The sequence below is a fragment of the Paramisgurnus dabryanus genome, chromosome 8, assembly GCF_030506205.2.
Source record: "Paramisgurnus dabryanus chromosome 8, PD_genome_1.1, whole genome shotgun sequence".
NCBI classification, from domain to species: Eukaryota; Metazoa; Chordata; class Actinopteri; order Cypriniformes; family Cobitidae; genus Paramisgurnus; species Paramisgurnus dabryanus.
Window position 1 is genome coordinate 15,118,291 of NC_133344.1, and position 17,093 is coordinate 15,135,383.

General features: G+C 39.3%; 2 protein-coding genes across 2 annotated transcripts in view; one reads left to right on the forward strand and one right to left on the reverse strand.

The window, feature by feature from the left end:
- Positions 1 to 17,093, reverse strand: part of psenen (presenilin enhancer, gamma-secretase subunit) — a 141,223-nt gene that overhangs the window by 7,587 nt on the left and 116,543 nt on the right. The window lies entirely within an intron of this gene.
- The window catches only part of kmt2bb (lysine (K)-specific methyltransferase 2Bb), a 74,194-nt gene that overhangs the window by 3,005 nt on the left and 54,096 nt on the right, over positions 1 to 17,093 (forward strand). Inside the window, exons 3-11 of the mRNA XM_073815566.1 lie at positions 4 to 3,192; positions 5,624 to 5,823; positions 6,065 to 6,169; positions 6,323 to 6,479; positions 7,649 to 7,859; positions 7,970 to 8,034; positions 8,118 to 8,372; positions 9,541 to 9,647; positions 9,741 to 9,851. Of these exons, the coding sequence (XP_073671667.1) occupies positions 4 to 3,192; positions 5,624 to 5,823; positions 6,065 to 6,169; positions 6,323 to 6,479; positions 7,649 to 7,859; positions 7,970 to 8,034; positions 8,118 to 8,372; positions 9,541 to 9,647; positions 9,741 to 9,851 (4,400 nt within the window). The remainder of the gene's footprint in view (positions 1 to 3; positions 3,193 to 5,623; positions 5,824 to 6,064; positions 6,170 to 6,322; positions 6,480 to 7,648; positions 7,860 to 7,969; positions 8,035 to 8,117; positions 8,373 to 9,540; positions 9,648 to 9,740; positions 9,852 to 17,093) is intronic.

Below are 17,093 nucleotides of genomic sequence, written 5' to 3' on the forward strand. Positions count from 1 at the left end.
CAGGTAATCGTGCTTCAGCAAAGTCGTCGAAGAGGATACGTCAAAGGAAAGCTCCTGCAATGGCTGCGTTGGAAAACACAGGTTCACAAGATCCTCAAAAGGATTCAGGTTCTGCACAGCAACTACACAGTCAGCAGCCTCTAAAGAACCCTGTAGTAGATGATGGTGGTGGTGGTGGTGCTGAAGGATCACAAAAATCCTCTAAAACCAGAAGGAAAAGGGGGTCAATAAAACAGGAGCCTCAATCAGCTCCGAGGATCACAATCAAGTTGGTAACTAAAAAGACCACGGTCCCCTCATCCCAACGTAAATCTGGTAAAAAACGGAAGGGAATAAAATTCAAATCTGAAATTATAGAGGATCCATGTACCCAAATCTCAAGCTCTCATGTGAAATTAAAAACTAGCATACCAGCCGTCGACTGCAATAATGGTGAGGGAAAAGAGGAGATTTGTGCCAGAAGGCGAGGAAGATCTGCAGACAAGAAATTGGAATCTGCTCCACAATCGAATCCTGAGAATGCGAACAATGAGCAAAAACTGAAGTTGAGGAAGTCGACACGAAAGTCTCAAAACTCACTGCCTGGTGAAAGCACAGAGCCAAAAACAGATGACAAGCCAGAGCAGGAGGGCGCTGAAGTGAATAAGCTTGTGATTAGGAGGCAGCGCAAAAGGTTCTCAAACTTTGCACAGGAGTCTGAAAACCAGAGTTTGGCAGAGTCGTTGTTGGAAGTCTCGACTATTGAAGAATCCAGGTCGCCATCAAAAAAGAAAAAGGAGAAAAGGAAGAAAAAGAAGAAGAAGAAAAGCAAGGACTCCGAAAGGACTCTGGAATCTCAATCAGGAATGACTCCTGCGGATGATTCCCGTGAAAAGTTCTTCTTCAACAGTGATTTTGTCGGAATTCCAAGTTTGAAGTTGACCAGAATACGCAACCCTAAAACCAGATCTCGCAAAAAGCGCTGCAGAGTTGTTTGGACTCTTACGCTGGTCAAAACCAAAAACAAAGATACCCAAGAAAACGCAAGTAAAACACAAGAAAGCCCCATCAAAGAGGCAGGACCTCCTTCTGATCCTGTTGAGGAAGATGTTTCTACAGAAGCAGAATCCACGTCCAAGGCTTCCAACACATTGGAGGCTGACACATCACAAGAGCAGCAAACCTTGGAGATACCTTCCAATGCTGAACTTTCTGAAAATGCAGAGAGCCCAAAACCCACTGAGGAGGTTGAAGAGACCTCAAAGGAGGAAAATGAGGAGGTCCTGGAAAGATCTGAAGCTGATACAGAAGCACATCCTGAAGAGGCCACTCAGACGGACCCTGAAGATCTGACAAGGAAAGATATCGTTCCTCCACTTCAAATAAAGGTTGTCTGCTCCCCAGGAAAAAACAACAGTTTAAAGCAGTCCTTCTTGATTCAGCAAGTCGCAACTTCTCCTGAAATAAAGGAACTCTCTGCAAAAGCTGTAGACCATCAGATACCGGAGAAGTCGGAGAATGTGTTGAAAATTACTCCGGTCCACAGAAGGAGGAATCGGTTACGTCAAAACACTGCCCGGAAGAAGCGTGGAAAACATAAACACTGGACAATATACAGGCGTAAATGTAAAACAGATCTACCGAAAGAGAACCTTGCTTCTGAAATTGAGACTCAGATGGATAAGTCTCCAGTATCGCCATCAACAGTGCCAGCACCTTCAGAATCGAAACCAAATATGCAGTTGGGTGAAGCTGAGCATAAAAGTGAACAAGGGTCCATTTCACCTACTACAGAACCCCATCCACCTGAAGCATCTGAACCACAGGTCATTGAACAAACTGTTGAATCGTCACCAACCAGTCCTGCGCTTGTGACAGAGCCCCAAAAGGAGATAAAAGTGGAGGAGAAACCATCAACTGAGATTGAAGAGGTTCTAGACGTAGAGGCTTCGGAGAGAGTTCAGCCACAGGTTCCTCGTCCCGTAAGGAGGCGAATTAAACACGTCAGACGTAAACGTAGGTCTTTGATTGGACGGAGGTTAAAAAATCCAAGACTAAGGCAGAAAGAGTTAGTTGAGGTAGAAGTTAGTGAAGATTGTCCTCCAATGACGCCCTCAGAAGTAGAGGAGCCAAAACCAATCATTGTGTTTTCAACAAAATGCAAGAGGAAACGAATTTCTAGTCGTCGGTGTATAGGAAGTAAAAGAAAACGAGTCAAGCTCCTGTCGAAGCCATTGGAAAGCACCAGTGAAGATCAGATGTCTAAGCAGGGAGACACGGATTCAGTGAGCGAGAAACCAGATCAAGATCAAGAGGTTCAGACCAGCAAGACCAAGTTCATGAAAAATATCAGACATTTCATAATGCCAGTTGTGAGCGCCCGCTCCTCTCGGGTTATCAAAACGCCAAAGAGGTTCATGGATGATGCTGGTATGTCTGACCTGCCCCGCAAGAACTCCCAAAAGAAGCTGGGTCTGCAACCGAGAACAAAGAGACAAGATTCTAGTGACAGAGGTGAGCCTGAATCCCTTCAGTCTCAGGATGAAGATGAAGATGAGGATGTGAGTGAAACTCAGACCGATCTTGATTTGTCTTCCACCCTGGAATCAAAACCCAAATCACCCGATGACAATGAGGATTTCGGTGTAGAAACACCTTCTGGAAAAAGGCGCTCGCTGCTCCGAGATCCCGGTTTTAAATGGGGAGTGCTGGAACCTGCCGGTGAGGATGTGTATACTTTTGATGAAGACCTTGACAAAGAGCTGGAGACCTTGTTATCTGCCAAAGATTTTACAGTGGATGCATTACTCGGTCCTGTCCAAAAGAAGAAAAGGTCCACGAAATTCAAAGCGCAATCATCGAAATTGAAGTTATACAAAAAGCTGAAACTCAAACAGAGTCTCGCAAAGCGCCAAAAGATCCCAGCAGGTGAAATTAAAAAAGTTGTTTCGCTCCCTGCCAAGGTAAAAAGAACGGCAGAATTGGAAAAAGGTGCCAGTTTAATTCAGTCTCTCAGAGACATGAAGAGGGAAAAAGCCAAACTTAAGATTGAGGATCTCAACACCCCTGGGGTTGTTCGCAAAGTCTCCATCTGTGTCCGAGCTCTTAGTTCCAAGTTGCTAGCGCAACACCAGACAAAAGACATCGAAGAGGATGAGCTGACAGATGAATTCTCCATTCATACAGACATCTCGCTTCCCAACAAATGTAAAGGTAAGTTAAGATCATATTTATACAAATGTTTATTTATGCATTAAGGTATAATGCCATTTTGTCCCTCCCATTTACCTATTTGCTGTACACAGTTAAATTATTAAAATTAGTTGCTGTTTCGTTTTGACATTAAAGGTTAAAAGATAAAGAAATAGTTGACACAAATGTGAATATATTTTTTCATAATTTATTTACCTTCATGCCATCGCAGATCAGGGCTTGACATTTAACTTTTTTACTCACCTGCCACAGTCTCATCCGCCACAGCTGAAATCTACCCGCATTTGGTGGGTTGTCAGGTGTTAATGTCGACCCCCAGATGTATATGACTTCCTTTCTGAAAGTTGTAATGAATCATTTTATATTAATAATAGGGTAAACATGTGTATCGGCCTAAAATCAGTATCAGCAGATAAAATATAAATTTTCCCACTATTGTTTGAAAACAGCCGATAATAAGGGCAGATTATATCCCGGCAATTAAAATGGACAGAAATGCATCACTTATGTACTGTGTATACATTACCCTTTTTGGAAAAACGTCAATTTAGCAAAAACTCCCAAATCTCGCAAAAAAAAAAAAGGTGGTTTTCACCAAACTGCAATGGAAACAGTTTATTCACATTTGTTAAAAGAAAACACCACAGTTTTTCAATATTTTACTATGTTCTTACCTCAGCTTAGATGAATTAATACATACCTATCTTTTTTCAATGCATGCACTTTTTAATCTTTGTACAGCTTTGTCATTTTCGTGAATGTGTTGGCATTTAGCCTGGCCCCATTCATTAATCTGGCTCCAAACAAAAGTTTTATTTTGTGCCACCATACTTACTCACGTAACTACTCATGTAACAGTCTTTGAATAAGGAAAACATGGAAGTGTTTGGTGGCTTCTAAATTCATCCCTGTTTGGAACCTAAGGAATGAATGGGGCTAGGCTAAATGCTAACACATTCACGAGAGGGGTGCATTAATTTATCTAAGTTGAGGTAACAACATAGTAAATATTGAAAAACGGTGGTGTTTTCCTTTAAAGTCACCTGATGCAAATCACAAAATCTTTAGTTTAAACCTCCCAGAAATACCTTAATATGTGTCTGCTCCCAAGTATAAGAGGCTTTCCTTGCCAGTAGTGTTTGGGTAATGCATCTTTTTTAATGTAAATAATGTACTTTTCCTCCAAGAAACTTTTTTTACTTTTCTTGGAAGTAATGTTTGGAAAATACTCTTACGTTTCCCTCGGTTAAAAATAATGTCTAGTGCGGTGGATGTGTTATTATTAAACCTACCAAAATCAGTAGGGATGCACCGATACTGGTATCGGGTATCGGCCTCGATACCACATTTTCTAAAGTACTCGTACTCGTTAAAAGTCCCCCGATACCAGGGATCGATACCACGGTCTGAGAAATGTCTATGTTTGAGCGGCGTGTAAGAGGTTAATGCCTCTTGTGTTGTCCAAAGAGGCAGAGTTTACAACAAACTGGAAAACTAGTCCCTTGTTTTTTTTGTTAAATTATATGACTAAAGCTGTTACCTGTAAATTTAAATCATGTTTTTTATTAAGTACTCGGTATCGGTATCGGCAAGTACTGAAATGCAAGTACTCGTACTCGTATTCCAAAAAAGTGGTATCGATGCATCCCTAAAAATCAGTCGACGTGATGCTTAGAATGACTTCTCACGAGAGGATAAACTACACTTCAGTTGCATACTATCGGTTAATGGAAATGCCGTCATTTCGCAATAGTTTTTTATCGAGATTTCGTTGCTAACGCTCATGTTTTGTGCAAATTTGTAATGGAAATGCTGCTTGTAACAAAAATTGCAGTTTCTATGCTCTGCACTTTTATGATTTCACGACATAATTTAAAACAAGGAGAAAAAGCAAACCTATCGGTATCCAAGTAATTAGATTTCAGTATCGGCGCATCATTAATTAAATTACATTCATGTTGTTTTCTTATGTGGGACTCCACATAGTGAAACTGCAGAAAGCTAATATATCCATCATTGAAGTCATCCAAATGACCTCTGGGTTCATATTTGTCTCCTGAAGCAAAATTATATGTTAATGAGAGAAAATCATTAATATTTTGAGCTTATTTAGCAATCGATACATTGCATATCAACATGGCAGATCAGTGCAGTAAGATAACTATACGTATAACTTTACGTCAAATCTCATTGGTTCTTGCATGTCTCATGATGAAACATGAATATGACAGTTATGTACAAGACATGGGAGAACCAATGAGTTTCAGTGTTATCGACCTGTCCCATATTTGTACTCATCGTGGTGATCTGTATGGCATGAGGATGAGTAAAGTAGGAACTCATTTTAATTTTCAGGAGTACTGTTCCTTTAACTGTTTTGGTGCAAAATTAGATATCAATCTAATGCTTTCACCCTTTTTTCTGATCTTAGACTTTGATAAACTGCATCTTGCAGAATCTAAAAGTCTGACTTCTGAGGAAGCTGCTGAAAACGCGGTTGACGTTGAAGAGAAAGTCGCCTCTCATCGTCCTCGCCTTACAGGAGCTAACAAACGCATGTTCAACCTCCTTAAGAAAGCCAAGGTCCAACTCATCAAAATAGACCAGCAGAAACAGCTGAAATCATCTGGGGTAAGTGCATTACACTATAAATGTGTTGTTATTATGTCCATTTCTTTTCAAACAAATGCATTTTCAATAGCTTTCAATAGGCGTGTGCTGTATGTGCCAGGAACCCAAAACCATATTTAGTAAAACCCAATACTTGCCCACGCAGCAGCTTTAGCCAGTTTGTTCGCAGACTGTGATTTTAAGTCGGATTTAATTGAAGTGCTAATAATAAGTTTGTTTTTTCGTGCCTTGTTTTGGCTAGCTCTTGCCAGAAGGTAGGATCACAGCAACAAAGAGGCAGAGACGAAAACCGAAGGAACGGCGTGAAAATGCCTGTCCCGACAAGACTGATGCCCCTTTAGAGCAGGTGAGTTTATATCCTTTTCTGTTTACTTAATGAATGTCTTATCGGTTCCTTGGAAGTGAATGCACTTTCAAAGTTAGTCTTAATTTACTGACATCAGTCGTCACAGTCATTTTTGTGAGTTGTTCATTGAGTGCATGTAATGTTTTCCCAAAGGAGCCTGCCAGAGGAGGACCGCGCATTAAACACGTATGCAGGGCTGCAGCTGTGGTTTTGGGGCAACCTCGTGCCATAGTCCCGGATGACATCCCGCGACTGAGCGCGCTACCCCTGCACGAGAGATCAGACATATCCCCTACACCTGCAGAGAAAGGTACCATCAGCCGCAATTAACAGCAACTACATAAAAACGTTTGAAAGATTTTGATTGGTACAGATACAGAAGTAACTTTACCAAGACTCCATCTCAGTGCAGGGCTCCAGACTAACTTTTTTCACTAGGAGCACAGTGGCCCCCAACTGAAAATTTTAGGGGCACAACCAGAAAATTTAGGGGCACACACCGTAAATCAACATGCTAACCAAATATTCACATTTCTACTAATTTCCACTGTATTACTAATAAATACTTGATGATAGATGCAGAAATTAAAATGTGCTGTTTCAAATTCAGTGTCACATTTTATTGTGCACTTTTGGAAAAAAAGGTCAAATTTACTGGTTGCACATGTGCGACTGGATGTAAAATTCAGTGGCACACTCTCAAATTTAAGGGGCAAAATGCCACCATTTGGGGGCAATCTGGAGCCCTGCAGTGTGAATACTTGTTTATCTTTTGAAGGGAAAAGATACATTTATGAAGTAATTTATAGTAAACATAATGCCCAAAGGGTTCGAATGATCAATTCTTCACTAGTTTACAAATATGTTTAGCAGTGTAAGTGGTACCTTTTATTTAAACTGCAATGATGGGATGGCTGTTAATGAATGAATGAATGGATCATATTTATACACAACACACGTTATAAATTCAGGTTTTTGGACGGTCTCCGGGGACATTTTATTTTTAAGACTAGTCAGTTACCAAATTTTTGTTTAAGCAGCTGCTAAATAAGTCACAGTGCACATCCCTAATTGCGAGTATTACAAGAAATGACAGCTGCTCTTATTATGGAAATCTCATGGTCATGTTTTCACACGTACTCAGGGGATTATAAATAACATTTGCCAGTTTGAAGTCTTCATTGAAGCATTATCGCATATCGTGCATCACATTGTTCATCAAGTTATTATAATATTATGCAGCCCTAGTTGCAACATGCTATTGACGAACTCTACTAAACTTAAATGAGTCAAGTCTTCTGTACGCTTCACATTAAGAACGCAATTTTCTGCCTTAAAGGTTTCGTTCAATGTAGAATGAATGTTTCAGATCAGTCACATCTCACATAGGTTTTGAAACAGCTACTGTGTTGATGCTATCTAGATCTATTTTAATCATGCATTGAGGATTTGTTGTGCTGTTTTCTGTCACTGTGGTAGGTGTTGAGTCTCACTCTGATCCAGAAAGCCCTGCATTACAAGAACACAGAACGCCGAAGTTTCGCAAAAGTAGAGCTCATCTGCTCGCGAGCCGAAACCGAAGGTGTGGTGAGTGTAAGGGTTGCCACCATGAGGAGGACTGTGGCAGGTGCGTAAACTGCCTGGATAAACCCAAATTTGGCGGCCCCAACACGAAGCGGCAGTGTTGCGTGTAAGTGTTTTATTATTATTCTACGCAGAATATTATTCGTTATTCAAGTCAGAATGAGTGCAAATTTATTTCTTAATTTAAGTATTTAAAAGGTTAATCTTATTTTAAAGATATAAGCGATGCGATGCGGTTGAGGCGCGAAAAGCCCGGAGACAGAGTGGGAAGGCCCCAAAAGGTAAGAAAGCATTAAGGGTGATGATAAGAACGCATATGAAATGTAAAAAAAAGTGTGATTATTATGAGCATCTTCGTTCGCAGGGAACATGAAGAAGCGGCGTCCATCCATCAGTGCGGGTCTCTCGAGTAATGAGGATGGCGAGGGCGCAGATGGAATCGGGCGGACGTTTCCTACCGCATTGGGCGACAGCCCATCTGTACGCAAACAGCCACGTCGACACGTCAAACCGCGTTCCTACTTCGACCTGCTGGATTACGACTCCGACTTCGATTGGATTGGTGCCTCGAACTCCACCTCCCCCGGCCGCAGGAAAACTCCTGGATTTCGCAACGCAGGTCAGACCTCACTATAAGACCTTTTATAAAACGGCAAGTCTGGTTCTTCATTCTGATTGGTTGAAACGCGTTCTAAGTCGTGATAAAATACCCCGGTAAACCCACAGTTCAGACCGCATTACAGAAGTAATTCACTGTGCCACTGTTGCTGCGTACTGATTTATGAAAATAAACACCACACTCTTAAAATATATTTGCTTCCAAACATATTTGATTATGACTTCAACAGCTGCACGATATAAATGTTAATGTATGAATTAGATGAATGTTGGTTTATAAAATAAACACCACAGCTTTAAATCATATTTTCATTGTGTCTTTTCTGCGTCTGTGTTGGTTGGGAACTGCGCTCTGTTTCAGTTACACTTGATTCTGAGGAACTACTTTGTTTGGCGGAAGAGTAATATTTGTACTAATATAATTACAGCTTATTTGTGTTTTATTTTATAAAATCCCGCGAAGGTTATGCATATGAAGTAACCGTTTTATAAAAGCAATAACCCCCGCGAAGCAGTGGGATTATAGTGCATTTTATAACAGCTAAGGGGGTTTTAGGCACTCTGCTTCGTGCCTAACAACGCCCCTTAGCTGTTATAAAATGCACTGGTAACCCACTGCTTCTTGGGGCTTATCGTTTTAATTTACATTATTTGATAATGCATTATTAAAGGGTTTTTAACTTTTTCCATGTTTAAGTGCTATAATTGGGTCTTCAGTGCTTCTATCAACCTAGAAAATGTCACCCCAGTAACTTAGTTTTGGTAAACCATTCACTGCAAGCATGTGAAAAAATAGCTCATTGAAATTGGGTTCCCCTTGTGATGTCAAAAGGGGATAATACCGCCCCTTAATCTGCACTATCCAACCACAGCACTGTCATTTAGTGCAGAGATCAGCTCATTTGCATGTTAAAGGACACACCCAAAACGGCACATTTTTGCTCACACCTACAAAGTGACAATTTTAAAATGCTATAATAAATTATCTTTATGATGCAAAACTTCACATATGTATGTACTCTGGGGAAACCAAAGATTTAGTTGACATCTTTATAAAAGTCTTGTGAAATGTGCCCTTTAATAAAAACAGCAATAAGATTTTAATGGGGATCATAACTTTGTTTACATGTTTTTACTTGAATCTTTTCAATTTATTTAATGCACCACAGATTTTGTGTCGTTTGATGACTTCATCGGGGACGCTTTTGATGAAGGAGTGCGACATCGCAGGCCTGGTTTCCCTAAGGTTCCACCCATCAGAAGGAAAACAGAGAAGGTATTTAGATTGTACAAGCCTCGGGTGATATCAAAACTGTACTTATTTAGCCAACATCTCATTAAAAACTTGCTTTGTGCCTGCATTTTGTAGAGTCCTCAGGAACAGACTCCACCCAGCGTTCTTGCTGCTCTAGCCAACGGTTTTGCCGAAAGAGAGACGGAGCCCGAGGAACCCACGCACAAGATCTGTGTGGATTTTAAGGTGAATATCATATTCCCTAATCTCATATTTCAAAAATGAAAAGTCTGTCATCATTTTCTCATGTTGTTTCAAACCTTAATAAATTTCTCTGTCTGATGATGTTTTGGGGAATGTTTGTAACCAAACTTCTTTTGGGGGGCATTTTGTTGGTTAAGTCTTTCTCCGTTGTCTTTAAAGGGATAGTTCACTTTAAAATGAAAATTCTGTCATCATTTACTCATCCTCATGTTGTTCTAAACCTGTATGAATTTCTTTTTTCTGATGAATACAAAAGAAGATATTGTGATAAATGATGGTAAACACACAGCAGATAGTGACCATTGACTTCCATAGTAGGTATAAAAAATATGATGGAATTTAATGGGGACCATCAATTGTGTGCTTACCATAATTAATCAATATCAATATATTTTCTTCATCATTTATCAAAATACTTCCAATATTTTTTTCCTACTATCGAAGTGAATGGTCACATCTGCTGTGTTTTACCACAATTTCTCAAAATATCTTCTTTTGTGTTCATCAGAAAAAAGAAATTCATACAGGTTTAGAACAACATGAGGATGCGTAAACGATGACAGAATTTTTATTTTAAAGGAACAGTATGTAGGATTGTGGCCAAAACTGGTATTGCAATCACAAAACGTGTGGCTAAAACTGGTACTGCAATCACACAGCTGGTGGCCAATATACCAAACGACAACATAAACATCAGTTGAGGGCTGCAACTCCACTTTTTAAATGACAATATCCTGGCCAGACCGCTGTTGTGAGTGATATAAGTATTTGAAATGAAAATTATTTCTTAATGTCTAGTGACATTTTAGGGCCATTTAATGATTAATTGATATAAATTTCTTACATACTGTTCCTTTAAAGTGAACTATCCCTTTAAAGACAACGGAGAAAGACTTAACCAACAAAATACCCCCCAAAATAAGTTATATATATATATATCAATTTATTTAATTTGGATACTTTTTTCTTATATTAGATCAATTTATATAATTTATGTTAGGATGTTTCAATCAGGATTTTTGCAGCCGATAGCGATTACCGATTTGATGTCTTCGTGATCGGTCAATACCAATGCCGATTTTACCGATCATACCGATTTTTCGAGCTGATATGCAAGCTCTTTGATGACTGTAACTGACTAACATTTTTTCTAGATAAAGTAATACCACAGATGTTGCCTTTGTTATATTACTTGCAGTAATTAGGTATAGTATTGTTTTAATAAAGAATCAAATAAATTAGCACAACAAATATTTCTTCTGCAATGAGAACTTTAATTGTCTTAATTGGAATATGTCTGTTAAAAGTAATGAAAATTCAACACTTCACAGTCTTTACCGTAAGAATTAAATAGACACGCATTTGTGCGCGCGTGTCGGTTAGAAAAGTACACCGAAAGATCGGTTCACAAGTTCGACAAATTTAGCGATTACGATCAAGTCATTTAATGCTGTTATTGGCCAATACCGATCTGTGGCAGATCGATCGGAGCATCCGTAATTTATATTTGTGTTGGTCAGTAATGAACAATAGGTAAAATTGAACTGCTAGCAAAATGTGAAAATTTGGTGGGGCCGAATGTTTTTTAAGATGGTTACACTTATTGTTTTTAATAGCCAAAACCCAGTTTAGCCTGTTAAATACCAAATAAACATCTTGTTTATGTAAATTGTATACTTTCTTGTTTGTTGCCTGATAAAAAAATAATGAAAAAGTCAAGATCGTGCATCCCGATTATCTGACGTTACAGGAACTTTAAGAGAGCCTGCAGGTTCCTGCTTTTAATAAATAGTTGACACCTTAGCTTATCATTTATTCATTTTTTATTAATACCGCATACAAATTTCTTGTATTTTCTAGATGTATTCTTATAAAAAGACTGAAAACTAAATATATGTGGATTATACCTTAACAAAAGCAACACATCTAGTAGTGGCGTGGTGCCCTTTAGCACAAAATTGTATGTTTACATGGAAATTTTGAAAATGCACTTGGCTAGATGTGCTTTAATTTCACTTCAGAAAAGATCTAAGAACCCCACATTCATCCAGATTTCTGCATTTGAAGTTCTTTGCCACATGATGGCAGCATCTGACTCTGAATGAAAGTTTATCACGGTTGAGGCTTCAAACAAGCAAAACAAAGTACTTAAAGGAAACATCTGGTTACCCTCAAGTGACCTAAACATCTGCTGCACCCTGTTTTGGCAGATGGGTTGTATTTAATCAAATCACTTATTTTCAAAAGCAACAGTCTGCAACATTTTACCTTTTAAAGGGATGATTTACCCAAAAAAATAAAATTTCTGTCCTCATTTACTCATCCTCAAGTTGCTGTATGAGTTTTTATTCTGATGCAAACAAAAAAAAGATATTTTAATAAATGATAGTAAGAAAAACCCAGTTGACTGCACCCATCGCGTGGGCTGCATTGGTACCAGTACAAAACCGGTTTGTCACTGTGACTTTCCTCTCTACTGAAAAGCACAAAGGGTCCAAGCCAAAGATCATATTGATGAACTGCTCCGCGCCCACTCCCTACAGCAACGTCCAACAAATACTTGAATGATTAAAGTCTATAACAAGACACCAAAAAAGAGCATAATGTGTACACTTTAAAATATGAACCACATTAATTAGTTGTTTTTCCAGATATGCATCGCACCGTGATGTTCTTTCGCACAACATATGTTTTTACTAAAATTGATCTAGATAAGGAACTCATTAGGGGTCAAGCCCCGAAGGGGCGAAGACCCCTATTGTATCCGTTAGTTTTCTTATAATTATTATTAGGGGTCAAGCCCCGAAGGGGCGTAGAACCCTATTGTTATTGTTAGTTTTCTTATTATTATTATTATTATTTTTCTTCCTCGTTCTTCCGCCGAAAGTCAATGGCAGCCCATAGAACCGTACGTAGGAAAGTTATGAAATTTGGCACACTGATAAAGGACAGTCAAATGTGTCCCCACAGCAAATTTGGAGTCTCTATCTCTAACCCTCTAGCGCCACCAACAGTCCAAAGTTGCACTTATGTTTTTGTTTATAACTTCTGATCCGTAGGTCCTAGAAACAAAATTCTTATTTCATCTGATTCCTTGGCTCAAGACGATTCGAATAGAGCCTATGACGTCATTTTCCGTCATGAAAATTTTTCCGCCATTTTGAATTATTCGTAAAACCTACTTTTGCGAACTCGTCCTAGAGCTTTTACCCGATTGCCACGAAAATTGGTATGTAGGATCTAGAGACCCTCACGGCAAAAAGTTATCAAAAGAATTTCGATAAACCAATCCGTTGTCGTATAGCGCGTCCACAAATTTTACGTAGAGCGCAAAAAAACTGATTTTAGGCTGTATCTTCGTCAAACTTAGGCCTATTGACACGACACTTGGTACTTGTGATGCCAGTCAGGAACTGAGTGTGCATGCACAGTTTCGTCGCAGCGCCACCTAGTGGCCAGACAGATGTTTTTTACACCTATAACTTTTGCTGTGATCAACGTATTTTGACGGGACTTGATTTTTAGGAGTCCTGAATAGTCGCCGAGTCCAACGATACCAAACATGCCAGATTTCGCCTTACGGTTAGCCCTGCGCAGCAAAACAGCACTTAAAAAACATGCGCGAATATCTCGGCGAGCGTTATTCCGATCGACTCGAAAGCACCATAGGAAGAACATTGCGTTACCTTCTGAACAAAAAGTTCTATTGGCGTTATATTAAAATTTTTATCAGAAATGGCCGAAAAATGCAAAAAACGAAAAATTACCTTTAAATTTTGCATTTTTTACACATAAATGGTTATAACTTTGCAACGAAAAGAGATTTTTTCACCAGATTTGATACGCTGATGTACGACCACAGTCTGAGGCTACACAAAAAAAAATTTATGCCTGAACCACTAGGTGGCCCTATAATTGAACAAAATCTTTCATATCAAGCAAGCCCTATGGTCATACAACTATTTCTTCACTAAACTAAAGTGTATAGTCATAAAACTAGCTAGATGTAACACAGTTATGAACTGAGGTTGCATGCACAACTTTGTCATTGCGCCACCTAGTGGTTTTGAGATAGAAATATGGTATTTTTGCCTAAAACTACTCCAACAGTACATCTAAAATCTTGGGTCATCATGTATTATTCCTTTCATGGCTTGGAGATCATTGGTGCATGCCAATTAACTCCTTAGCAACCAATTAGGGTACCTTATCAATCCTTTTAACAAGCGCTATATCTCTGCATCAGAACATCGTAGAGACATGGGGGTGGTCTCTTTTGACTCATTAAACACCACTGTAACATTTTGTGAGCTGAGAATTGCCACTGCAAGCACCACTCACATTTTCTTCAGTGTTTTAGTTGTCAATGCTCCTCGAGAAGAGAGGGAGAGATGACACTGAATGAAAACACAGCTTTTTTGCTGATAACTGTTATATTATTTAGTCTGAAATCAAGAAATTTTCCCAGGTTCTTTAAACTGCTCATCCGGATTCAACTTTCTTATGTGCCCTTTTTGGCTTGACCCCGGCATTGCTGCTTGCAGCTATATTGGCAATTGTTTCTGTTAGTAAATTTTTCTTCTTCCGCCATTGCGGTCTATGGTAGCCCATAGAACCGTACATAGGAAAGTTATGAAATTTGGCACACTGATAGAGGACAGTCCAAATAATATCCACAGCAAATTTGGAGTCTCTATCTCAAGCCCACTAGCGCCACCAACAGTCCAAAGTTGCACATACGTTTTGTCTTATAACTTCTGAACCGTAAGTCCCAGAAATGAAATTCTTGTTTCCTCTGATTCCTTGGCTCAAGACGATTCGATAGGACCCTATGACGTCATTTTCCGTCATGAAAATTTTTCCGCCATTTTGAATTATTCGTTAAACCTACTTTTGCGAACTCGTCCTAGAGTTTTTGCCCGTTTGCCTCAAAAATCGGTATGCAGCATCTAGAGACTCTCATGGCAAAAAGTTATTAAAAGAATTTCGATAAACCAATCCGTTGTCGTATAGCGCGTCAACGAATTTTAGGTAGAGCGCACAATAACAGATTTTAGGCTGTATCTTCGCCAAACTTAGGCCTATTGACACGACACTTGGTACTTGAGATGCCAGTCAGGAACTGAGGGTGCATGCACAGTTTCGTTGCAGCGCCACCTAGTGGCCAGACGAATGTTCTATACGCCTATAACTTTGGCTGCGATAAAAGTATTTTCACGGGACTTGATTTTTTGGAGTCCTGAGTAGTCGTCGAGTCCAACGATACCAAACATGCCAGGTTTCGTCATACGGTTAGCCCTGTGCAGCAAAATAGCACTTAAAAAACATGTGCGAATATCTCTGCGAGCGTTATTCCGATCGACTCGAAAACACCATAGGAAGAACATTGCATTACCTTCTGAACAAAAAGTTCTATTGGCGTTATATTAAAATTTTCATCAGAAATGACCGAAAAATGCAAAAAACGAAAAATTACCTTGAAATTTTGAGTTTTTACACATAAATGGTTATAACTTCGTAACGCAAAGAGATTTTTTCACCATATTTGATACGCTGATGTACAACCACAGTCTGAGGCTACACAAAAAAAATTGTATGCTTGCACCACTAGTTGGCCTTATAATTGAACAAAACCTTTGAAATCAAGCCACCCTATGGTCATACAACTGTTTCTTCACTAAACTAAAGTGTATAGTCATAAAACTAGCTAGATGTAACACATTTATGACCTAAGGTTGCATGCACAACTTTGTCATTGCGCCACCTATTGGTTTTGAGATAGAAATATGGTATTTTTGCCTAAAAGTACTCCAACAGTACATCTAAAACCTTGGGTCATCATGTATTATTCCTTTCATGGCTTGGAGATCATTGGTGCATGCCAATTAACTCCTTAGCAACCAATTAGGATACCTTATCAACCCTTTTAACAAGAGCTATAATTCTGCATCAGAACATCGTAGAGACATTGGGGTGGTCTCTTTTGATTCATTAACACCAATGTAACATTTTGTGAGCTGAGAATTGCCACTGAAAGCACCACACACGTTTTTTTCAGTGTTCTGGTTGTCAATGCTCCTCGAGAAGAGAGGGAGAGATTACACTGAATGAAAACAGCTTTTTTGCTGATAACTGTTATATTATTTAGTCTGAAATCAAGAGATTTTCCTAGGTTCTTTAAAGTGCTCATCCGAATTCAACTTTACTTTCTTCTGTGCCCTTTTTGGCTTGACCCCGGCATTGCTGCTTGCAGCTATATTTATTATTATTAGGGGTCAAGCCCCGAAGGGGCGTAGAACCCTATTGTTATTGTTAGTTTTCTTATTATTATTATTATTCTTCCTCTTCCGCCATTGAAGTCAATGGCAGCCCATAGAACCGTACATAGGAAAGTTATGAAATTTGGCACACATGTACAGGACAGTCTTAGAAGTTACTATAGCAAATTTGGTGTGTCTAACTCAAACTCTCTAGCGCCACCAACAGTCCAAAAGTCCACTTATGTTCATGCTCATAACTTCTGACCCGTGAGTCCTAGAAACTAAATTCTTGTTTCCTCTGAATCCTTGGCTCATGTTGATTCAATTGCACACATTGATGTCATTTGTGTCATGCACATCTTTCCGCCATTTTGAATTTTCCGTAAAACCTACTTTTTCGAACTCCTCCTAGAGCGTTTGTCCGATTTGCATGTCCTTTGATATATAGCATCTAGAGACACCTCTGACAAAAAGTTATCAAAAGCTTTTTTATAGACCAATGCGTTCTCGTATAAATTAACAACATATATGGCGGCGAGCACGCCAAAACAGACGTGTGGCTGTATCTTCGCAACACTTTGGTGTATCGACACGAAACTTGGTATATGTCATTACAGTCATGAACTGAGGGTGCCTGCAACGTTTCGTCACAGCGCCACCTAGTGGTCACGAGATTCGAAAAATGCCTATTTTCGCTTATAACTACTTCAAACTTGAGTCTAAAATCATGAAGTTGGTCTTGTTAGATTCCTTGAGGCATGCCGAGTCAAACGATACCAAACGGTTTTCAGTCGGCCATTTTGGGTGTCGGCCATTTTGAATTTTCTCATTAAGTTCAGTATTTCACAAACAGAATGGCGTATCGCTACGAAATTTGGCATGGTTCATCAGTGACATGTTCTGAGCGCACCTATAAATCTTTAGGACGGCGCCACCTAGTGGTCAGGATATGTAAATAAATTGT